Below are 25,342 nucleotides of genomic sequence, written 5' to 3'. Positions count from 1 at the left end.
GCAACGATCAACCAGGTTTTCACATTTAAATATCTCGGGGTCTGGTTCGACTCTAAAGGTACCTGGGGATGTCACATTAGGTATCTGAAACAGAAATGCCAACAAAGGATCAATTTTCTCCGAACAATAACTGGAACATGGTGGGGTGCTCACCCAGGAGACCTGATCAGGTTGTACCAAACAACGATATTGTCGGTGATGGAGTACGGGTGTTTCTGTTTCCGCTCCGCTGCGAACATACACTTCATCAAACTGGAGAGAATCCAGTATCGTTGCTTGCACATTGCCTTGGGTTGCATGCACTCGACCCATACGATGAGTCTCGAAGTGCTGGCGGGCGTTCTTCCGCTAAAAAATCGATTTTGGGAACTCTCATATCGATTGCTCATCCGATGCGACATTCTGAACCCGTTGGTAATTGAAAACTTCGAGAGGCTCGTCGAGCTTAATTCTCAAACCCGTTTTATGTCCTTGTACTTCGACTACATGGCACAGAGCATCAATCCTTCTTCGTACAATCCCAACCGTGTCCGTTTCCTAGATACTTCTGATTCTACTGTATTCTTCGACACATCCATGAAGGAAGAGATTCGTGGAATTCCGGACCATATACGCCCGCAGGTGATCCCCAATATATTTTATAATAAATTCCGAGAAGTCGACTGCGACAAAATGTTTTACACTGACGGATCAAATCTCGATGGGTCCACTGGCTTCGGTATCTTCAACAATACTATCACCGCTTCATTCAAGCTCAATGATCCCGCTTCAGTTTACGTCGCAGAGTTAGCTGCAATTCAGTACACCCTTGGGATCATCGACACTCTGCCCACAGATCACTACTTCATCGTTTCGGACAGCCTCAGCTCTATCGAGGCTCTTCGTGCGGTGAAGCCTAAAAAGCAATTACCGTATTTTCTGGGGAAGATACAGGAGTCCTTGTGTACGTTATCTGAAAAATCTTATCAGATTACCTTTGTTTGGGTCCCCTCTCATTGTTCTATCCCGGGCAATGAAAAGGCCGACTCATTAGCAAAGGTGGGCGCATTAAATGGTGACATATACGAAAGACCAATCTGCTTCAACGAATTTTTTAGTATTTGTCGTCAGAGGACGCTCAACAGTTGGCAAACCTCGTGGAGCAATGGGGAACTTGGACGATGGCTACATTCGATTATCCCAAAGGTATCAACGAAGCCTTGGTTCGGGGGGATGGATGTGGGTCGGGATTTTATTCGTGTAATGTCCCGACTTATGTCCAATCACTACACCATGGATGCCCATTTGGGCTTGCGGAGAGTAGTCTGTGCGCTTGTGACGAGGGCTATCACGACATCGAACACGTTGTCTGGGTGTGCGCCGGGTATTGTGACGCCAGGTCTCAGTTAAAGGAATCCCTTCGGGCCCGAGGTAGACCACCCAATGTACCAGTCCGAGGTATGCTGGCAACTCGTGATTTCCCCTATATGTCCCTTATTTATACCTTCATAAAAACGATAAATATCCCAATTTAGCCCCTCTCTTTTATTTCTCGTTTTTAGAGTTTCCTCCTGCCTTGTGGAACCGATCAGCTCCAGAGTGCCACTATGTAACCGCCATCGCCCTTACCACTACGCCTGCATAGAAGGAAATTGAAGCGAGAGCGACTCGAGGTCCGATGACTTTTGAAGGATTCCCCGCGGGTCCGAAGAATACCATCCGCCAATCCGGTACTCGACGACTTACTATATTGAGGCGCAAATTTGATTCGCTGATCCACCTCCCCCCCCCCCCCCCCCGCCGTTCGAGCGAAAGTTGCAAGTTTTGCTCTTCTTTCCCTGTCTCTCCCCTGTCCTTGATACAACTGCTGCTACACTGATGCGGAAATAAGCCACCCTTTGAATATCTTGACCAAGCATAAGTTTTAGTTAAAAAATTCAAATTAGTATTCTGTATTCCTAGTTTTAAGATAGCTATAATTTTTACTCTTTATTGAAACTTTGTCCTCCATCTTGTAAATAGAATTGAATCCCTAGTTTTAAGATTTCTGTGAAATTTCTCATAAATATTTGTTCCCCCTTTTGTGTACTAAACTATATTGTTAGTTTTAAGATAACCGTAAAATATTTCGTAAAATACTATTACTCCCCCTCTTGTATATCAAAGTGAATCCCTTGTTTTAAATTTTTTCATAAAAAAATCTTTTGGCCCTCTTTTGTATATTGAATCTTATTTCTAGTCTTAAGATAGCTGTAAACTTTCTTTTCCTTTGTAAAAAAAAATATTTCAACATTGTAACCTCCTAGTTTTAAGATATCCAAAATGTAAAAACAAAAGCATTTGGCACCGCCAAGCTAACGCATTTGTGCCTATCAAATAAACGAAATGAATAAAAAAAAACCTTAGAGAAACTTAGAAAAGTTACTAGTAACCTCTGCAACAGGGCCAAACGGACTGCAAAGTGGGATGAGTATAAAAAGTCCCAAACGGTTTTTAACGTAGAAATTAGGAAATCTCGAAAAAAGAGTTGGAGACTAATGTCCCGTCGTTGCAAGACTACAACAAGCTCTCGCTAAAGATCATACAAACGGGTTTGGTAGTGTGAAGAAAGACGATGGAACCTTCACTATCGATTCCCAAGAAACACTCAGAATCATGATAGAGAAACATATTCCTGGTTCATTTCCCATAAATAATACACAAGTAGAAAATCAAATGGAAGCAGAGCCTGACTCAAATGAAGCTGACACCGAAGCTCATGAAATAGTCAGTGCTTAATTTTCAGAAGCAAAAGTTGAATAGGCAATTGATTCCTTTGAACCATTCAAAATCTCCGGGTATGGATGGTGTACTGCCAATAATGCTACAAAAAAGCAAACAGCATATTACTCCACACCTGACGAAAATATTTAGGCTAAGTCTAGTACTAAGCTATATACCTACGAGCTGGAGACAAACAAGGGTGATATTTATACCAAAATAAATCACTTCCAAAATCATTTAAACCAATCAGCTTGACCTTCACATTCATAAAAATAATGCGTTACACATGCTGATCGGAAAACTGGAGAGTTCTATTGTAACAAAAGAAATTTTACTGGCCGCTTTTCTCGACATAGAGGGAGCTTTCGATAATGCATCTGATTGCTCAATGCATCATCATAGCTCATAGCATCCCTATATAGGGAAACATGGGTTCGATATCTACACAATGAATTGGATCAACTCGATGCTTATAAAGCGTGAACTATCTAGTACGCTTGGAAACACGAGACTGACTTATGAAAACAAATAAGGGATGTCCTCAAGGCGGAGTTCTGTCACCCTTATTGTGGTCATTGGTTGTAGACGAACTATTGAAATGGGATACGAAGTGTTTGGATTTGCAGATGTAATCCTCGTGAGGTGAAAATTTGACTATGTTTTCTCAAATAGAATGGAATCTGCATTAAACTTCACTTTAAAGTGCTGTAAAACGGAGGGCGTGAACATAAATCCTCCAAAACAATCATAATCCCTTTTAAAAGGAAAAAGGAAATATTCCATATCAACACTTTTGCTCAACGGAACAGTAATTGAAATGTTCTCGGAGGTAAAATATCTGGGATTGATGCTAGATAAAAAAAACTAAACTGGAATGAATAGGTTATAAGCAAGGCAACTAGGGCTCTTTGGGTGTGCAGTAGAACAATTGGTAAAAAATGAGGTGTTAGACCAAATATGATTCACTGGTTATACTCCACAATTGCCAAACCAAGAATAACATGTGCCTCGCTAGTTTGGTGGCCTAAAACAAAAGAGAAATCAACTCAAAAAAGCTAAGTAAACTTCAAAGGCTTGCTTGTGGAGCGATAACTGGTGACATGCGAAATACTCCATCGAAAGCATTTGATGCAATGCTGCACCTCCTTCCGCTTCAACAGACTATAAAATTAGAAGTAGTAAAAAGCGCATTGAAAATAACTCGTCATAAACAATTAGACTTAACAGGACAAACGAACTTTGAAACTCCCTATAAAATTAATGAATCTGAAAGGTCAACCTGGGAACAAGGTGGCCCTATTCTCCGTCCGGGCTCAGTAATTTTCTACAAAGCCGGGTCCAAAATGAACCATTTGGCGGGACCAGGAATAAACGCTAGTATATCGAAGATCCGCCAAGATAAGCTACGATGCGTGATAAATACATTGAAGCAGGCAAAGGAGTACCGAGTATATGTACCAGCTAATCGGGTTGAATGTAACGGGGTAGTCACATATTTAAATTTTAAGTGCGAGGATCTGGTGAAACACGTTTAAGACCCCATGTTTTAGCCATTGAAGATACTGGACTGCAAACGGAGTGCCAAAACGCGATTGACGAGATAAACCAGGCCAGAAGCCAAACGAACAGGAAATGATCTGGTGCGCTGAGGGCAGCCGAGAGAAAATTACTTCGACGTAGGAAGCGTGGGTAGGAAGTAAAGGAATGGAATGGAATTCTCTAAAACTCAATATCAATATGAGTATTTTTGGAACGCGCTTGACGTGTAGACGCCAAATATCGATGTCTGAGGCCATTTTGAATACCAAGATGGTGACTTCTGGTCTAACGGAATTCTCTTTAACCCAATCAGTATGTATATTTTCAGCGAGTGGGCCTAATGAGCGCATGGTAGAGATCAATGTCTGAGGCCATTTTGAAATAAAAAATGGCGACTACCGGCTTAGCGATATTCTGTATACATCAGACCGTGTGGAGTGTTTTGAAACTTGATTGACAAATATGCAATTGCCAGAGGTCTGACATTTTAACATCCAAGATGGTTCTGATTATTTAGTTGAAATATCCAAGATAAAACAAAAAAATACATTTATTTTTGTATATTTTTCATTCATAAGATAAGAAAAATGTGCTCATGAATGGATTTACTCGAGATTGAGTTGATTTGTCTGCTGGAGCCTATCGAACGGATTTTCATGCGAGGCTGTCAAATTCAGGGTAGACAAAGTCGAGAACAGACAAAATCGGGGGAGATAAAAAAATCGGATCTTCACTGTATTATTAGGTTTAATTGGTGTTTACCTATCAATCCCGTTCCAAAAATACCCATATTTTAGAGAATTCCACTGAACCGGAAGTCGCCATCTTGATTTTCAAAATGGCCTCAGATATAGACATGTAGCATCTGTGCGTTAATACTTTTCCAAAAACAACCATATTGTTGAATCTTCAAGATTCGTCTTTTTCACTCTTACAAAAATCTTCTAAGTTCTTTGCATTCAAAAGAACTTTGAATAAAAGCAGAAACCGTGTTTATTGCAAAATCCGTGCAAAAAATCTTGATCAAAATTCGTCTGTCTTTTGCCTTCAAAAGGACTTAAAATATGTTTGCTAAAACCGTGTTTATTGCGAAAACCGTGCAAAAAACCGTGCCAAAAAAAACTTAGTGTACCACAATCATGAACAGCGTTCTTTGATCATAAAGCGTTTGCCAGTTTCATTTTCCTAAGCTATATTCCTCCTTAGTGGAGAACAATTATTGTAAAAACTATTGCTTCTCGATTAAGGAGAAAATTGTTTAAAACCAGTCTTCCCATGAACATCGACAAGTTCGCACCCGTGTATAAAATTTCGTGCACGCGTTCAACCCCAAACATGCTTTGCCTTTGTGTACAGGTTCGCATCGAACACCGAACCCAAGCGAACGTAGGTGCTAGTGATGATGGGTGAGAGAAAGAGAAAACTAGTGTCATGAACCTGTGTGTACGAGCACCGCGTACGTACATGAGGTTCGATTGTACAGACGAACATGTGCTCGTGTTTTGGTACGCATTAGCGCGTTCGAGTTTGCACATGAAATGATGGTGTAGGATGAGCACAGAACTAGAGCGAACATGGTGTTCGATGTTCATGTGGGAAGACTATTTAAAACCATCTTTGCGCGTAAATGTCACAAAAAAGCAAAAAAAGCGAGAAATCACGGTTGACTAGGGGTTTGCTCAGTAACACAAATTGTGTCTCCGTTTTTTTTGGAGCTAGCGTCAGTTCGGTGCTAGCTTAGTCCCGTCACTAAGTTAGTGTCAGATTCTGATGAGACGAATTCGAAACGCAAATTCCATAACTAATTCAGTTTCATTTTATTTTTTAATTTTTTATCAACATGGATTGTTGGAATCGCGTTAACCGATTCGATCGTTCGGTGAGTCGAAATGATGACTCTTTTGTACGTCAGCCAGTCAGGTGCTTCAAACAAGTTATATGGTATAATTGTACAAAACGGCCTGTCATCATGAATTAACAACACTTCAATATACTTCTTTACACTTTAGTGGTAGAGAAATATACAATCCTTAACTACTATAGTAAGTCAATTTCAACTTAAACTCAACTGCAACCGCGACTAACGGTAGGTAGACCACCTACTGAAACACGAAGGAAAAACCTGTCATCTAACCTAAACAAAAATCTTGCTCACTGATTGGCACATTTTAGAAATCATCATTCGTCGCTCGGCTGTAGAAAGCCCGCGAGAAATCGGCCGGTCCCCGGTGAACCAGCCCGAAGCAGCCTCGTCTGTAGATCAGGATCACAGCCGCTGTCAGCGGAATTCCGACCAGAACTCCGATCAACAGGCCGATCAAAAGTGCCCCGTCGTTCTGCGGATTATTACCGTACTTGTCCACACAACGCATCTGACTGTGCTTGTGTTCCAGTTCGACCATCGACAGACCAGCCATCTGTTTGGGTGTGGCACAACTGAACGAAAATCGATTAGATCTAATCGTGAAAAAGTGACATAAGATAACGAAAGGCACTTACACAACATTGTTCAAAATATTTGGTGTAGTTTTTTCGATCAGCGGCAACAACGTCTCCACGATCCACTGATTATGACATTCGCAGTTCCACGGATTCACCCGGATATCAACCACCTCCATATCGTCCCACCGGGCCAACATCTGAGAGTCCAACGAGCTTAGATTGTTGTTGTGCAGGTAAAGCTTCTTAACGCGGGGCCAATCCTTCCGTGCCGGATCATCCGGATCTTCCCGAACGAAGGCATCGGAGTGGAAATAGGTAAACTCGGGATTGTTGCAAATGTGAATCTCGTTCAGGGCTTCCAACTTGCTGAATGCTCCCCGTCCGATTATCTTCAGCGGTGTTATGTACGATAGACTGAGATACTCGAGAAATTTAAGCGATGGGAAGACGCTGAAAGAATTGAAGAACAATATTGTACAGAATTTAAAAAAAATCAACCGATAAATACTCACTGATCACCCTGAAGGTTATCGATCGGATTTTCATCCAAACTGAGCCACTTCAGATTCGTCGCATAGTCCAGTGCCTGCGGAATCGTCGTCAACAAATTACCGGTCAAGTTCAGATACTGCAACCCTTGCGGGGCATTGAAGATGTACACCGGAATGTCATTCAGTTCCATGTAGCTCAAATCGAGTGAACGCAACGTTTTCACGCTAGCAATGGCCGTTTCACTGAGCTGGTCAATCACTTTAAACACGTTGTTCACTAGGCTCAGTTCCTCCAGGTTCGGTAGATGCTCGAAGAGGTCCTGATCTAGCGAATGCAACTGGTTGTAACCAAGTCGAAGCACTTTCAATTTCTCCATCGGCAGGTACTCGTCCGGATTGTAGCTACCCTCGAATATATCCGGAACAAGACTTTTAGAGGTTAGCATATTGTTCGATAGGTCCAGAACCTCCAGATTGTTCAGATTGAAGAATGCTTTTTTGACGATGACGGAAATGTTGTTGTGACTCAGATCCAGTACTTTAACGTCGAATACTGGGAACTGCGACACTTCAGTTAGTCCGTTATGATCTAGTAGCATGATTTCTGTTGCTATGCCACTCTCATTCAGACTCGCCCAATCGCTCATGTTGAACAGCTTGTACAGCTTGGCGGAGGAACAGTTGAACGTCTTCTGGGGAGCGTCACAGTTGCACGGGTTGCAGAGAGCATTCGGTTGCTTTTTATTGCTGTCATCCTGGGGAACGTCTTTGGCTGGTTTGTTATCATCCGCGGTGGAGTTGGTGGTGTTCTGGAGGGAAGGAAAAATGGCGATCGTTTATGATTTAGGTAAGTTAGGGTAACATTGTAATAAATAACTGTAGCTTGTAAGTTGTGAAAAAAGATGGGTGGGTAATATCAGAGACATAACCGAAGTGAAGTAGAACACACTTAGGCTGAAATTTTTACTATCTTCTGCATGGTTGTGTTAAAATCAGCTATTTCACACTAGCCGGATGTCCGTTATTGTAAACATGCGTCGACAAAGTTTCACAAGCGTTTATCAATTGCAGCTCGAGATATAAACAAAATTGTGCTCTACTCGCGGAAATATTGTGGCTTTTGTAATACGTATTTTTACCCCATATAAATCTACCAAATATATTCCTGTTTCATACTATGTTGCGTTTCGGCTTCGCCTCATCAGAAACCGACACTAACACATTGTCGGAATAGATTAGCGCCGGCTTGACGCAAATCCCTTAAAACTAAAACACACTATGTGTTTCAATCAAACGACTGATCAAACGTGATGTCCCGTTCGAGCAGAAGTTCTGTTTATGCCGATGAGACACAAGTGAAGCCGAAACTTGTCTTGGCTTAGCAGGCCTATGCGAAAGCACTATGCTATATTTCACCCTAAGGAGGAAAATTTGGTAAAAACCAAAATTTCTCACTAGGGTGAAAATTTGTTGGTAAAAACCAGTCTTTGTACAGGAGGGCACAAATCCTTATTTCATACTATGTTGCGTTGCGTTTATTCCTGTTTGCCAGATTTATATCTGTACTCCCTCGAGACACTATCCTCTTCATTGATCTGGCTGATCGAAATCAGAAAAATCGTTCTGAAAGCCTAATAATTGCATAATTTAAAGAGATTTAATGGTACACTTGAAAATTTCAACAGAAAACAAAATAACTTGCTTATTCACCGAGCATCCTGCTCCGTTGTTGTTGTGGTGCATTTTACTCTCACACATGTGCGTTTTGCACCGCCCATTTTCAAAGAGTAATTTATAATGATTTTAAAAAATTGAAATTTTTTCATGATTCTAAATATTTTGCAAATTTAAACGATAATTGTGAATTCAGAGGAAAATGTTGGCTAAATGATATCAAACCATTACATATGCACCTTAAACAAGAAGCACTATCGCGTACATACAGACTGCAGTTTACTGGTCTTTGGAACAATAACCATGTTGATCTTGCTACCAGTCATACACAACTGTGGTCACAAATGTTTAAATGGGGTAAAGTTATTCTTTCTCCGAGCGATATTACACTTACATGTAGTTTTCCAAACAGGACATTCCATGTGAAAATTACCTGTGGAAAAGAGTGGTTGTCTAGCTATATATAGAGACAATAACAAACGCAAGTGGCATATTACACCGGATGGAGGGACGTGCTGGTGCTGGTGTCTACTGTCGTGAAATGAGATTGGAGCAGTCTCACTCTCTAGGTAGATGCTGTATTGTATTCCAAGAAGCAATCTTCGCTATTATGTGCGGGGTACAAGCGGTTCCTCAGCAGAGCTTGTCCGGCAAAATTATAAACTTTTGTTCCGATAGTCTGGCTGCAATGAAGCCCCTTAGCTTAGATATATTACGGTCCAAGCTAGTGATTGCGTGCCGCACCTAAATTGAAAAACTAAACATTGTCGACATTATCTATTTTGTCTGGGTGCTCGGACATTCCGGTATTGCTGGAACTTAATGGGGTGACGAATTGGTCAAGGCAGGTGCAGGGATTAACTTCGTTGGTCCTGAGTGCGCCGTTAAATGTGACTAGTTGGATAAGAGAAAAAACACGTAACCAAGCAGGCGTTTCTAGGACAGCCGTGCCTAGTGATTTTGAAAAATCTCCTACATTTTTGGAAACTCCACTGCAGAATGCTAACTAGGGCTTTAACCGGGCACTGCAAACCCAAGTGTCACATGACAATTATTCAGCGCGCTGAGTGTATTTCATGTGATCTTCGTGAATTCGACTACGGAACCTCATATCATCTGATATGCAACAGCGCAATTGCGATTTCGAGTTTTCAGCCGTCCTTATACAGACGACATCGTGTTTGGACAAGTGAAATTCAGAGACATTAAAGTTTGTTATCCAAGGTGGTAAAAGCTTAAGGCTTACTCGCAGGCCAGTTGAACTGCTTGTAAGGTTAAATCACCTGCTGTTTGTTTTTCTGTTATTATTTTTCCCACCCTTCCAATTCTACTTTCTCCCTTCTCCTTCTCCTCGTTTCCTTCCGCTCAGGAAATGATGAAAAGACACGGCAGGGCACAAATCCCCGACTACATACGAGGAACGTGCTTTCTGAGTCAAGATATGCTGACTCCCGATGCTCTCCCGAATGGCAGGTTGAACGGGTGTTAATGTAGAATACATCTAAACTTTCAATATAGGGGTTCCGTTTCAAAATATCGGTTGTGACAGCCGCGTCAGTTGAATGGCTGGCGTCCAAAAGGGGCTAACCCACTGTTTTTTTTAAATTGGCATTTTTACATGTTTTAATACCTACTTCTAAGTAATTCACGTGAATTATCATTTGAGAAACGTGAAAATAATTTCCATAAGACACAATGTGGGATTAAACCCACATTGTGTCTTGTGGAAATTTGAGTTTTCTTGTTAGTTTTCCGAGGTTAAAGTAGTCAATCGATTCGTCATCAGTAAATGCTATGTTGTAGATCACATCCTGGTGAACTGTTTTTAGTTGGATTGCATTGCACAGTGGTCGGAAACGCCAAACACGTGAACACGTGTCTTTGGAGGAATTGTTCGTATGAATATTCTCCACAATCCGATGAAAAGTAAAATTAGGCATGGCATACCTTGATCGAACTGAAAAAAAAACTTTTTATACTGACGAGCTAAAAAGTTGGTGTCTTCGATAAAGTTTTCGAAATGCTCGCAATGAAGAATTTTGTTGAAGAACTTGAACGTGTAGGACTAAGGGTTGTAGCATGTTCATCTTTTTCGTGGTTTTTTGTCATTTCTTGTTCACTACGGTCACTATGCCAAAATGCATCACATAAAGAACTATTTAGACACTTGTGTACAACAGGGATGCCACATTGAAATCTGTGTTTCGGTCAAAAAAATCTTTTTACCATCTGTGATAACTAAAAAAAGAAAAAAATCTGTGGAAATCTGTGATAAATTTCCAAAAAATCTGTGAAAAATCACAATATTTCCAAAAATCTGTGAAATTTTCATCAAAATGCCAAAAATCTGTCATCTGAGAAAAAAAATCTGTGATCAAAAATTAAATCAAAAAATCTGTGACATTACAGAAAAATCTGTGAATATGGTAACCCTGGTGTACAAGTATTCCCTTGCATGCAATTTTGAACTTTCCAAAAATATTTCGTCTCGCCAAGACCCAAATGCGCATGGGAATGCAATGGCTAGATACAAATAGGTTAAGAAGAAGAAAGACGAGCACTAAATCTTCAATACGACGCAGAGCCCAAGGTACACTGAGAAACAAAAATATGCATAGTTAGCATACTTTCTATTCCCGTCTCTTTTCTTCTGGTGTGATTTTTATGCATTTTCATGCATATACTTCTAGTAAGCATTCAATGAGTGGATAGACTGAAAGTACATTAGGTACCGCAAATATTTAAAGAGAACGTACCAAATTCATTGTACTTTAATTACAGAAAAGATTTTAAGTAAGCACCATCGTACTTTAAATACGCAAACTATTTTAATTACCGTTAAGATGTGCTTTAAATACTATAAGTACTCACACATAGACGTTAATTACGTTAAGTACCTTGTTAAGTACAACAGAATTATTTTTAAATACTTCAATTATTTACTTTAATTATATTCAAAATACGTTGGTATTTTCAATACGACACACAGAAGAGTAACTGAGGTCGAATCCTGGCCAAAATTATTTACTGCTGCTATTGCTGTTATTATGCCTTAATATGAACAAAAAATAGACAATAACTTGTTTTTTGGGAACAATTTGGCATCTATCCACCTATCAGTGCAAAGGCCAATTTTCTATATCCTTTCGAATACTAGTAATCTCGAGGAGATCTTTGTGAATACATTTGTTTTTCTAGTTACATGAACAAATGATCAGTGGAAAAGGAAGAGGAGAAGGAACGTTTGTGCACGTATTCATAGAGATACATTTTTCCAAACATAGTATTTGGCCCTACAGCATTTCGATGTACCCAAAATTATTAAAAAATTCAGAATTTTCATATCGCTTGGAATTTGTGGATTGGACAAGTCCAGAAGAGTTCGTAGCTGGAATCTTGTTTTGTAATACTGCTTCAGCAATTTTGCCGGATCTAGCCGTTCAATATAACTTTTTTATCTTTCTTTTTTGGAATAAAATGTTTTAAACACGTATTTTTAGAGTTGGTGCAATGCACAGCAACATTACTATTTTCAGTTAGTTTTAGGCTGAAGTTATACAAATGGTTGTGTTCAACTACTTTTGTAATAATGTTGTCTTATATAATGCAGTCATCATCACTAGAAAGCGATATTGCTTGATATATAATGAAAATTTATAAAGAACCCCTTAAAATATCACCATTTTGAATCAATGCAAAAATTCTTTAATAATTTTCGACATATTCAAAATTTTGCCACGTTATATAGTAGGCTTCTAGGTATGTAAAAAGAATATAACGAAACAAAAAATCGAAAAAAAAAATTTGGTTACTGGTCAGGAATTTGTTCTAGTTACTCCTCTGTGTGACGCTCTCAAACTTCCTGGTGCTTGGACCCTCGAAGAAAGATATATCTTTAAATTCAAGCGAGAGAAATGGTCGTCGAAAGATTAGTATTGGTGATAATACGTACTTCCGAGTATGATTACCCGAATCACTTGACGCCTATCTGAGGATTTACAGAAGTGCAACTCGTCCATTTCGATTCTGATCGTGGAAGAGGCAGCAGTGTGAAATCTTTTTAGTAACGTGGTGTGTTTCAAAATGTGAGAAGTTTTTTAGGATTAAATTTATTAAAAAAAAAGTTCTTTTCCGATAGGCATAGCTAGTGCGGTCAGAGAAGATTGTGCGGTCAAAAAACGAAATTTGAATTATTTGTACTTCGTGCTAATTTGTGTGTGTGAAATGAAGGAAAGGTTCTACTCTCGCTGTTTCAAAAAATCGATTTTTTTCCATTGTTTAATTTCAATCTATATGTATCTGAGAATACGCAACAGAAAGGATTTGGTTAAAATCATATTCCTTGGCATGTTTCTGGGAGCCGAAAGGTACCCATCTTCGGCCGTTTTTGAGATACTATAAGCGCGGCGTATCACGATGGCGCTTGTCTATGGAAAAATCATTGTTTAAAGAATTCACCGGTCCATTCTTGACGGTTTATGTATATGTGAGCGTCTGTGAATGGTTTCTTGTTTTTTGGACGATATTACGGAAGAGTACGGAAGTAGAATGCGTCGAGCATGTTGAGAAGCGTATGGGAACAAGATTACGAAAACTGAAAAAAAAAATAACAAAGGTATCGGTAGGAAAGGAACGGGGAAAGTTGACGGACAAATCAATCGGCCAGCTAAGAAAAGATGCTTAGGAGCTTACACCCAAAACATCAATGAGTCTCTGAATAGTGGAATCTGTTCCTTAGCGCCAAAACACATGCACAAATTCTGGCAGGCAAGTGGTCAACGTTCTGACTTATTTGGCAGTCAGTATCTTCAACCAAGGTTTTTCATCGATCTTACAAGCTATGGAAGTGATGATACTTTATCTTTAAACGCGTTTTCCCGAAAGTAGTGTCTTTTAAGTGGTCAAGTAAGACTTTTTATACAAGTACTGGTCCTCATTAGCTATCGAGCACTCAGTCGAGCTGGAAGCCTTTTGCTGTCGGTACGTACAATCTCTATAGCGACAAATAGTGCTAATCCGCGTTCAAGGTTATTTCGCACACTCTACGCGTAGTCGAGTATTTTTTCCCTTCTTTTGTGTTTCTGTTTCTGAGTACCGTTAGCCGGTCAGTGACAAGTGAAGCAGTGTTCTTCTAGTAAGCCGTTTGGATACCGTTACCTACACAAGTTAAGTATTAATTTACGTTCGAACTTTTCATTCCATCTAGAGGTGACATAGAATAAATTGCGACTATTGTGAGATTTTTTTGCTGCATTCCGCATTTAATCGGCTAAACAATTTTTTAGTCTACCTTAAGTACGGTGTTCGCGTTTTCGATTTGCGAGATAGTATGAATTTCGATTTATGGTTAAGCTGAATAAATGCGGAATGCAGCTAAAAAATATCACAATAGTCGCAATTTATTCTTAATCACCTATTGGTGGAATACAAGTACATTGGCAAAGACGTTTGTAAGTTTGTTGCAAATATGAAATACTCAAACTTACACTATGTTGTATATGTGTCTTACTCGTTACAACTATTAAACCTCATGTATGACAAAAATTTTAATTAACACATGTTAAACTAAATTTTGACAATAGAATTGACGACGTTCTAAACAATAGACGTTACGATTTGCTATAAAACAGAGTTTACCGCGTGCTAAATGATAGATACCGCAATGTGTTGAACGCAAGTTTGAGCATGCCCGTTGTTCGAGTTCGCGTGGGCTGTAGCTAGTGCGTTATCATGGGCATCATCGAAATGCGCCGCATGTTGAAAGAGCGCAGCGCGTGACAAAAAACTACATATCTCTGGATAGAAGCAAAAGGACAAAAATATCTTTACAGTTTATTGAAGGTGAAAGTTTTCCGCGTCGTTTGACATATTTTTTGATTTTTTTCTAACGCAGAGAACATAAAAATATTATATAAATTTTTTATTACAAATGTACATAAAATACTGATATTAAAACAAATATTCCATAAATATATATTCATATAATAGTTACTCAAGATAATTGAATGAAATTTGGACACTTATAGAATAAACATCATTCTATAAGTGTACAAAATTTCATTCAATTATCTTGAGTAGTTTTTGAGAAATAAGAAATTGAAAAAGCGCAATTTTATTGGTCTCAAAAGTTTGAAAGCCCATAATTTAACCAAAAATAGCAACTTTTACAAAATATTTATACCAAAGGTGTCCCCTGTCCATGTCCCCTATACAAAAAATATTTTTCATGAAAATCGGTGATTTTGTGGAAATTTCTAGACCCACTTGATGTGGTTTTGCTCTATACTGATATTTGAACTTGAAAGATACACTCAGGTTTTTTTTACGCGGGGGATACGAGCCGCGTAAATGAAAACCGCGTAAATGAAAACCGCGTAAATTGCAAAATCCGCGTAAATGAAAACCGCGTAAATTTCAAAATCCGCGTAAATGAAAACCGCGTAAATTTCAAAATCCGCGTAAATGAAAACCGCGTAAATTTCAAAATCCGCGTAAATGAAAACCGCGTAAATTTCAAAATCCGCGTAAATGAAGACCACTTAAATTTAAGAATCCGCGATAAAGGGAACCTCATTGATGGATACCGCGTAAATTCCAAAATCCGCGTAAATGAAAACCGCGTAAATTTCAAAATCCGCGTAAATGAAAACCGCGTAAATTTCAAAATCCGCGTAAAAAAAACCGCGTAAAAAAATACCGCGTAAAAAAAACTTGAGTGTACTTTTATGCTTTTTGACCTGGTGGTGTATGGTTGACCATATTTATCAACAGATAAAGCACATTTTTTAATTAACTGCTTTTGGGAATAGGTTAGGTTTTCTATCTTCTCTATGCTCTAGACTGCGAATTAACAAAATTCAGGTTTATATTATTAGGGAATCCCATAGAATACAGCACGAATATTATATTATTAAATATTACATTACATGAGCATTTTACGCGGCTTGAGCATGTTCCATCCATACATCGAATGATTTCCAAACGGCGACGGAAATTGAAATACAATTTTCCTCAAACAATCCTCGGTTAGTAATTAAGTCAATTTTTAATAGGTAATGTATTTGAACTGTAATATTGAATTCAAGACTTGCATCGTGGAGAATTTAACACTTCCGTTGCCAGACTTAATGACAATAATTTTCGAAACTGACTGTCATCGAGAGGTTTCAATCAAGTTGAACCGAAATCAAGTGAGCAAAAGAACAAAAAGTCAACATTTTTCCGCAAAGTCACTCACGTAGTATGACTGACAGTATATGTTGCTGCCTCAGTGTGAGAACTTACACGGAAAGAGAGTCGAATATGAGTGCTTGCGACCGTGTTTTCTGTTTACGGCTACCGAATGCGCAGCACTGTTTTAGACTAGTTTTAATTTTAAAGTAGCAATCCCTCATTGCATAGTTCTACCTAAGCCTTTATAGGCAAAAAAATTGGGCCTCCGGGTCGGGATTAGGTTGATGATTTTAGAGTGATCGCATAACCTTTCTATATGAGAAAAGCAAAAATGTGCCAAAAACCAGAAAAGTCAATATTCGTCAAAAAATTTTATTCGGTATTTCATCAAATCTCAACGTTTTATGCATTTTAAAGTCATTTGGCATCAAAAATGCAAATTCGATTTTGAAATTTATTTTCCCTTACTCCCCCCTTTGAGAATTTTTCATTTTTGTTTATATGGGAATTTGCTGTGTGGTCGCACTCTTCAACCCGTAACTCTGGAACCGGAAGTCCAATAAAAAAAATCAATAGAAGCCGATGGGGAGGTTGTACCTTTCATTTGAGACTAAGTTTGTGCAAATCGGTTCAGCCATCTCTGAGAAACAGAGGTGACATTTTTTCCCACATACACACATACACACAGACATTTTCTGATCTGGACGAACTGAGTTGAATGGAAAATGACACTCGGCCCTCCGGGCCGGGATTAGGTTGACGATTTTTAGAGTGATTGCATAACCTTTCTATATGAGAAAGGCAAAAAGGTGGGATAAAATCTATTTGAGGCCTTAGGTGTCATTTTAGAGCCAGCATTTCTTCGTAGGATATGTTCACAATATTATTCTGCAACTTTTTAAATAGAATATTTTTTGGTTGGATTAAAGTAGAGCACCCGAGCAAAAAAAAATTTAAATGATTTTTTTAGAGGATCGATGTCTTCAACAAAGTTGTAGAATATTATGTTTTGAATAACTTCTTATAAGATACTACAATTGCTGTTTTTAGTAAATATGACCTATAAATTTTTTCGACTTTTCTATGCTAAAACCTTATTTTAGTAATTTAATATGTATCACAAACTTGCAGGCATTACTAAAATACAGGTAATCTTCGATACAACGTACCCTCGATATAACATACCTTCGATATAGCGTCACTCGATATAACGTACATTTTTCCTCGATATAACGTACAAAATTTTTAATTTTTTTTTCAGGTCCAAATTTCTTTTCAATTTCGCATGTATTCCATATTTTAAGAATTCAATATGTTACAAACAATCTTAAAACGTACTAATTGGGCTTCTAATGAGCATGTTAGCTATTGGCTACTTCATTGAAGGCTACGAGAGCGATTTTTTTCAATTCCATTTGCGGATGACTGTAATTTATTAACACCAAACATGTAGCTCAATAAATAATACAAGATCAGTAAGTTCTAACTGAAAACAACAATAACAATATTAGTGTGACCATTGTTGGTTGGTTTCGCGACTGAGGAATCTGATTCTCTGGGCCGAATGACAATGTTTAAGTTTCATAGCATGCTGTGCCACAAAAAATAGCATGTCTAGTGCTTTCATATTTCATGACAATCAGTTACAATCGCTTCCTGAAACTCCTGAATTCAGTACTTCGGATTACATTTTTTTATTATTCTCGACATTCATTACATCAACCATATGATCTACGAATCATGTTGCAAGTAATGCGGACACATTCAACTCCGACTTCGGATATCCCTGAATTCAGTTCCCTGGACTCGTGATTGTTTTGTCTGTTTTACATTGGCCATCAAGTGACACATGAAATGACGTGGCATTGACGATCTGCGAGGAATCCAGTGATATTTATCAAAATTTCTGGTTTCCGAGACTCTGAAATCCAGTTACTAGAATCGAAGATTGTTTTCGAATCCTATTATGTGTCAACATCAAATAAATAAGAGTGAAAGATCATATTTGTAATTACACGGCCAACTGTGCGTTTTACGACTGGTATGGGGTATTTAGGAAACCGGTTAGCGGATTGAAATATATTTTCAGAAATTCTTGAATCGTGGATACAAGTGGATCTTTATAGTCTTTTCTAATGATGAAAGTTCATAAATTGCTCTTATTTGATGAGGCGCTGACGGTGAGAATATTAAAAAACACTTAACAAGCCCAGACAGAATAATAATGACTAATGACTTAATAATTAGGAAAGGAGTCAAAATAAGAATATTTTCAATAAATTTAATTCATATAAGCAAACAAAAATTAATTGCGGCATCTTTTTTATACAACCTCTATAATTTTTTATGAGAAAAGCTGTTTAACACTGTTAGGTAGGTTAGATTTTCAAAATTAGTTACGCGTCATCAAAATTCTACTAAATAAAGTACCATGAACAACAATTCTGTGAGGATTTTGCATGCTTCGATATAACGTACAATTCAATATAACGTACAATTTTTGAACCGAGATGTACGTTATATCGAAGTTTACCTGTACAACTATTTGTTGAAGGAACTAATAACGTAAAATCAATATTGTTGCTTTTAAAATTATTTTTCATATAAATTTGATCTATTTGCATCCAAGATTTCTGTTTTTTATGCACTTTTGTGCAGCCAAACTTTGGCTATTCTGATACTTTATTATTCCTAGAATAAATTTAATATTACATAGAAACAGGAAATAATTGGATGCATTGTTTGGGTGACCATTTGTGTTCGACGGTTTATAACATAAACTGTGTCTATATTATTTTTATTTTATATACATTATTAGCTATTACCAAAATCTTTTACGCGCACTCGCGCAAAATTTTGTAACACGAGCACTCGCGCGTTGTACTTTGTACAACACAGAAATGGAATGCTAAGAATGTAAAAAAGCAGAATATTCTTGAAACTTGCTGTATGAGGTCACACCATGGAAACTGATGTTAAGTATTGCCGAAGCCATTCCATATTTCGTGACGATGATCCCTGGATACAAGGATGGTGGCAGAGATAGCACAACATAGAGAAGTGGGATCAATTTCATTTGAGATTTGACAGAACTGCTAAACAGATGTGCTCAACGATGTTCGAGTGATGAGATAGCGACATGCTTGCCCATTAACTTACTGCCTGACGCCATGCACTGGAATTATACGCCCTGGCTGAAAAGGCACGTGCCCCCCACCTCTCCCTGGATCCGCCAGTGCTCATCATGCATTTAATGGAATTAGAGCTTCCATCCCGGGAATTTATTTCCTGGGAATCCCGGGATTTTTGGATTTCCCGAGATTCCCGATTCCCGGGAAATTGTGTTTCCTCATTCCCGGGATTCGGAAATACCGGGAAAAAAAGATTTTTAATTTATTCCAAAAGGCTTAGGTTCTGCGAAAAAAATTATGTAGGAAATATTTTTACCGGTAAACATTTGGAGTGAGCAGTGAATGCAGATTGTAGCGTTAGCAATGCGCACGATATCTCTGCAACCGATGAGCCCATTGATCAGATTTTTTAACAATTCTTTTAATAGTTTATTTTAATAGTTAGATCGTGAATGAAAGGGCTTGCAATCAAACTAGTAATGGAAGTGGCGGCACTTTCTTAAAAAATCGATGAGTGTATGTTTCAAAACTTGGGATGGTTTTTAGCGATATCATGCTTAGCGCAAACGCTATTTAAAATAAGGAATGTTTCTAGAACATCTGCAGAAATATTTGGTCGGTTCAGCGAACGCATATTTCGTCTAATTTGTAATACCGTAACTGTAATATCTGTAAATTTTTGGATGCGTGAATAGAAATACATAACGCTGTATCTGTCCAAAATTTTTGTAGAGAACCAAGATCGAAAGTTTTTTTTTCATTTGTTGGGTACATTAACCACTGCGACCAGTTATTTGATCTATTGTGGTATCAATACATCAAATCGAAAGATACAGCGCTTCCAAGCGCGCTTTGTCTACCAAGAGCAGTGGTAATTTTTAAGCTCGATTATCTCGAAATGTCGTTTTACTAAAAATGATTTTTACGTGATCACGATTGCCGAAAAACTACTCAATCGATTTTCTTATTTTTTTCAATTGATCGTAAATATTTTTTCCCGGACTTTAATGATTCCTTTTTTATGCATAAATTTTTGTTTCATGGATAAGAATTCTTTAATACAAATTTTAGAGCTTAAAACAGCGATTTTTACTAAAAACGTTCTCCAAAGCAGGAAAAAATTATTATTTATTCAAGTAATCGTTAAGGTACGAGGAATACTCATATACTAATGGAATTTTTTGAGTTTTGGGATTTTAGATGATCTATTGGTCTCTAATCGTGATCACCGCAAACCTCTTAAATAAAAAAGGGTTTCGGGGAAAAAGCCATAACTCCGCCAATTATCATTTTATTTTTATAAACTTATGCTTGTTTATTTTACTGAAAAATGTGCTACCAAAATATTATAAGTTTGATGTAATGAAATCATTACTTTATTCCTTAACGTAAATTCAAACTTTCTTGGAATTTTTATCACTAAAAGGTATGTAACCCCTTAATCAAGAATCCCATTGAAAAGTGTTTATGTCGTTAAACAAATCTTCCATTATTACTTTTTTATTTTCTTGTTTAGTGCTGAGGAAGAATCAGAGAAAGAAATAACCACCACAACATTATGTATTGAATTTTACATAATTATTAATTTTTATATATTACATTTGTCTTAAAACTATCTTCATGCATGCTATTTTGTATTATGTCTAAACAAAGAAAATAATCTTCTGAATTAAAATACCTTTTTGCCTCTATTTTGCCACCAGAAATAGGCACAAAACTGTGGAATTCCTGAGTACCAGATATTGTTTTGGCGTTATTATACAGTTCTTCGAGTTCTTGTGACATTTTGTTGTACTGTTCAATGAATATGTAGCAGAAAATTAATTTTGTGATATTTTTCAGTTTGTTCAACTGCCCAGTTAGATAACTCTCGGAGAGTTGTTATGGTATTTTCATAGTCGCGAGCAAGACTGGCTCTTTTTGCCATTTGCTTGAGAGTGCCACTAATAGCCAGGGTCCTTTTCCATGGGATCATTCTGCGCTAAATTCATACTTTGACTGGAATCTATACAACCTTGCGAAGTTTTTCTTATTTTTGTATTGTGCTGCTGCTCCACCAGACATAAAATATACTTTAGAAAAGTTTGTCAATTAATCATAAAATGTAACATTTTTGAGATGAACAAGTGAACTGCAGCCTTGAAGTCTTCCAGTCTTCATTAAAGTTTGTTATGCATATATACCAAATTGAACTTGAACTTTTGACTGTAGTTAGGGAACATAATTACCTATCTCGGAACAAAATTTCATCAAAATCAAAAATGTTTTTTTTGTAAATCGACTTTAAATTTTTTAAATCGATTTTTATCAGTGTAGGAGTCAATGAAGAATTTTTTCAATATTTTTATTCAAAAATTTGACTAATTTTGTGAAAATCACTCCAATAATATTTTTTGTAGGGTTTGTCATTTTTAGACTACAACCGTTTAAAAAAAAATAGTAAAAAAGTTTGGCCCTTTTAAAAAGACGGTCTAGATCATTTTTGGAAAAACAAAATATGCAAAGTGGCTTTTCGTGACAAAGTTCTCAGTGTACAGAAAGTTTCATTAAAATCATTTGTTCGATTTGGCGCGAAATTCGTCTTATTTTTCTTCTGTATTGCCGGGATCCCGCGATTTCACGGGAAATTTATTATTTATTCCCGAATCCCGGGAAGCTGAAAACCGTCGGGAAATGGAAGCGCTAAATGAAGTGCGTATGAATTTGCATCAATTTATTAGCTTCGTTTCTAAGAAACAGTATGAGTGCTGAAAATAGCGTTTGAGCAAGATGAAAACTATTCAAGTGAGCCAAATTTATCCGCACCATTCAACAAAGATGATCGTAATAGAAATAGGATGAAGGTAGTCTTAACACCCTAGTTCATCGAGAGTGAGTCAACGTGTCCGGTGAATAATTGATTGGTGCAGTGTAGATTATTTATGGGTTAGAATTGCTCCCAGGCAAGAAAATTGACTACGTTGTCAAGGATGCATAATGCGTAACACTCAAAGCTCCACACCAAACACAATTTCAATATTGAGTGATTATGGTGATGATATGATTAAACTATGTTCCTTAATATAATACCGCAAGGAAAAAAATCGATCAAAATTAATTTGTGCTTTATCAGGTTTTGGACTTGCATTTCTACTTCAACTCATCAGTAACTTACGGACGACTCCACGACAGTTATAAGATCTGTGCTCTTCATGCACAAACAGTGATTTTAATCCATTTTTCCCTGTATCAATATAATAAGGTACTACGTATGGACTTTCTAGTCAGATGCTGTTTCGATTTAGGTATGATATCGCCATAAAGCCGAGCTTCTGTACTTGTGGGACATCATTGTATGCTTAGCCTGGTGGCCAAATAAGTCGTCTCATACTGATGAAACGAAGATGAAACGCACACTATGTTGATTGAATTAGGATACGAAACCCTACTGGCTTATCATCCTAGTTACTCTTGGAACTGAGCTCTTAGCAATTTTCGAATACGGATCAAAATACCGAATAGCAGAACTTTGCAATCAACTGCAATATATAATTTTACAATCTTGCTCAATACCTGGAAATTAGACTCATTACTAGGAAATTCAAGTGACGATATCAACTCAGTACGAAAAAGTGCGCAGAAATTGTAAAGTGTAACTGTTGATTTTGCGCAACAGCCCCACCATCGCCGAGTAACTCCATCCATATCTTATCGCGTGCAATCGTTATCGACCGATTCAAGAGCTTAAATTGAAATGAGTAAGGCAGAAGGGATCGGCACCAATAAAATCGATGCGGAACGAAGTTGAATAATGCTTCCAAAACTTACCTTTTTGCTCTGGTCTTCTTCCACGGCCAGGACTAATCCGGTGCAAATCACTAGGACAAACACACCGCTGCTGAGGATTTTCATCGTTGCGCGGTACAGCTACTTGGTCATCACAGATTCTAAGACAGGTTTTTCACTTAATCGCTAGTTTTGTTCGTAATGCACTAATAAGACGGCAATTGTTGGAACAATTCCTTACAATCGATTTGATTTGGCACGACAATGATTCACTCGCAACACCACTCACAGCAGCACAGGTGCACTAATTAATCTCACCCAGTTCCAGTAATATCCACTGTCGAAATGAGCGACCCGAGTTTGCCAGTTGCATTATACCTGGATCGAGCAGAAACTTCTGTCGCTGATAACAGGGCATCCTTATCTTATCACGACGGTATCCACTCGCGTTTGTCTGTAGCTATTCGGTAGGGTTACGATTCACCGACTAAAACACAAACTGCGTTGAAATGTAGAACGCATATTTTCCTGATTTGAATTCGCGCCTCATCAGCATCGTCGGCATACCAGCGTTGAGACGCGCCTTTGTTTCTCAGCAGCCGCAGCAACAAAAACGGTCTACAATCCGCGACTGTTTGTGATCGAATTCATCTTCGGCAAACGCGACCCGCGCTAAATCACTCCCCTGCAGATCGATTGCAAAACGCGAGATTTGCGCATATTTCAACTATAGAACTTGTGTTTAAAGCACTCGCGTTGTTGTTCAACCAGCAACCACGATCACTGCGTCGTTCTCGCGAATACGCCGTCGATCGCATAATCAACTGATTGTAAACAGAGCACGGTCACACTGACTTAGCAGGCCGGTTCAACTACAATCGCACGAAACGAAAACGATGGACGTCCAATCTATATGGAAGGCATGTGCCCAGAATGAGCATTTGACGACGCTGCAATGCCAGCAACGACGACGACGACGACGCCGCTGCCGCCATTCGATTTCTCAAGGCCAACCAGGTCTGTGCTGCAGTCAGGTACGCCAACGGGCTGTATGTACACTACCTATATGGCGTTAGATCGAACAAAAATTACTGTGTCTTTGAGCTGACAGCTGCGATTTTAATTAAGTTCCTGGCATAACCGGAATAAGGAACAAATGGAATCAATCGATAGCAAAAATTCAGGTTTCAATTGTCGGTTTCAACATACTGAATCATGTACGGAAATGATCGCAAGTCACCTCCATGCAACTATTGCAAAGTGACGCCAGCTACACCCCCACTATTTGACTATATTTGTAAACATTCAACCAACAACAACGCGGCCCACATTGCTAGCAGCCCGATTTGAAATGGGACAGACGCGTGCTGCGGCCGCTGAACATTTTGAACATTCGGGTTCGATCAACTGTCGAGCGGATGACGTCGAAGGTCTGTTTCTGTGTACGAATTCAACGACTTTACTTTTGAATCTAATTGGTTGCTAACAATGTTGCAGAATCATGCAGAATCGTCATCAGTGTGCTTCACGTAACAGCAGGAAAGTAATAACAGCAAAGGAAAGCCCGCCCGTTTTGTTCGTTTATCTGAAAAAATGTGGCTCACAACAGTTTTTTTTAATTTCACGTGTCAATCAGTGAATACTATGAATTTCAAAACAAAAACTGAACCCGGTCAAACACAGCCTACTACTATTCTTGCTTTTTTGCTAATGTGACTGACTCACGCGTTGTCTTGTTTTTTGTGTTCATGACACTTTTGCGAAGATCTTTGCTACTAGCAATGATTAGCTAGACTCGCAATGCAACACAATCTGGGCAATGCGGTTTACAGTAGATGGTCGTTTTTGCTTGTTCAAATTTCGCATGTAAACAACATCGATCAGCGTTTAACATGACACGCTGATGAGGTTAATACAACGCAATAAAGTCACAACCGCTTGATTGTTCAACTGGATACATTCTCCAAAATGGCACCTTTAAGCTAACGCAAACGTGCCTTATCAAATAAACGAATTGAATAAAAAAATGGATACATTCTTCAGCAGTGGTTTCCGTGGTATTCAATACTAACACATTTATTCACACTGCAATTTTTTTTCAGAATAAGTAAACAAACATGTCCTTCCATTTTTCAGCACATGTGAATGTTGGATGAATTCGAAACTGCTCGAAATAAAAGTAAGCTTCTAGAGCAAGGCGTTTGCAGAGGCTTCAAGTTCAGTTCGCATCGGATTAGCCAAAATGTAGGCAATCGAAATACTTGTGGCGGTGTGTTGAAGGGGTGATCAGTTAATTACGTTTATTATATCGACAGAAATCGCATGTCGTCACTCGAATCAAAAGTTGTCGAAATAAATGCAGGGGTGGCATTCCGCATCTCGATT

The 25,342-nt window shown here is 38.3% G+C and overlaps 1 protein-coding gene across 1 annotated transcript; it reads right to left on the bottom strand.

Annotated features, from left to right (window-relative positions):
- Positions 1 to 6,272: 6,272 nt before the first annotated feature.
- Positions 6,273 to 24,209, bottom strand: LOC131690366 (leucine-rich repeat-containing protein 70-like). Its single transcript, XM_058976078.1, has 4 exons — positions 23,000 to 24,209; positions 7,236 to 8,023; positions 6,781 to 7,173; positions 6,273 to 6,717 (listed from the first exon to the last, which is right to left on the bottom strand). The coding sequence occupies exons 1-4, from the start codon at positions 23,081 to 23,083 to the stop codon at positions 6,450 to 6,452; spliced, it is 1,533 nt and encodes a 510-aa protein (XP_058832061.1). The 5' UTR covers positions 23,084 to 24,209; the 3' UTR covers positions 6,273 to 6,449.
- Between the last annotated feature and the right edge of the window lie 1,133 nt (positions 24,210 to 25,342).

This window comes from Topomyia yanbarensis, chromosome 3 (assembly GCF_030247195.1).
Source record: "Topomyia yanbarensis strain Yona2022 chromosome 3, ASM3024719v1, whole genome shotgun sequence".
Lineage (NCBI taxonomy): Eukaryota > Metazoa > Arthropoda > Insecta > Diptera > Culicidae > Topomyia > Topomyia yanbarensis.
Note: the sequence above shows the minus strand (reverse complement) of the source record. Positions and strands in the feature narration are given on the sequence as shown.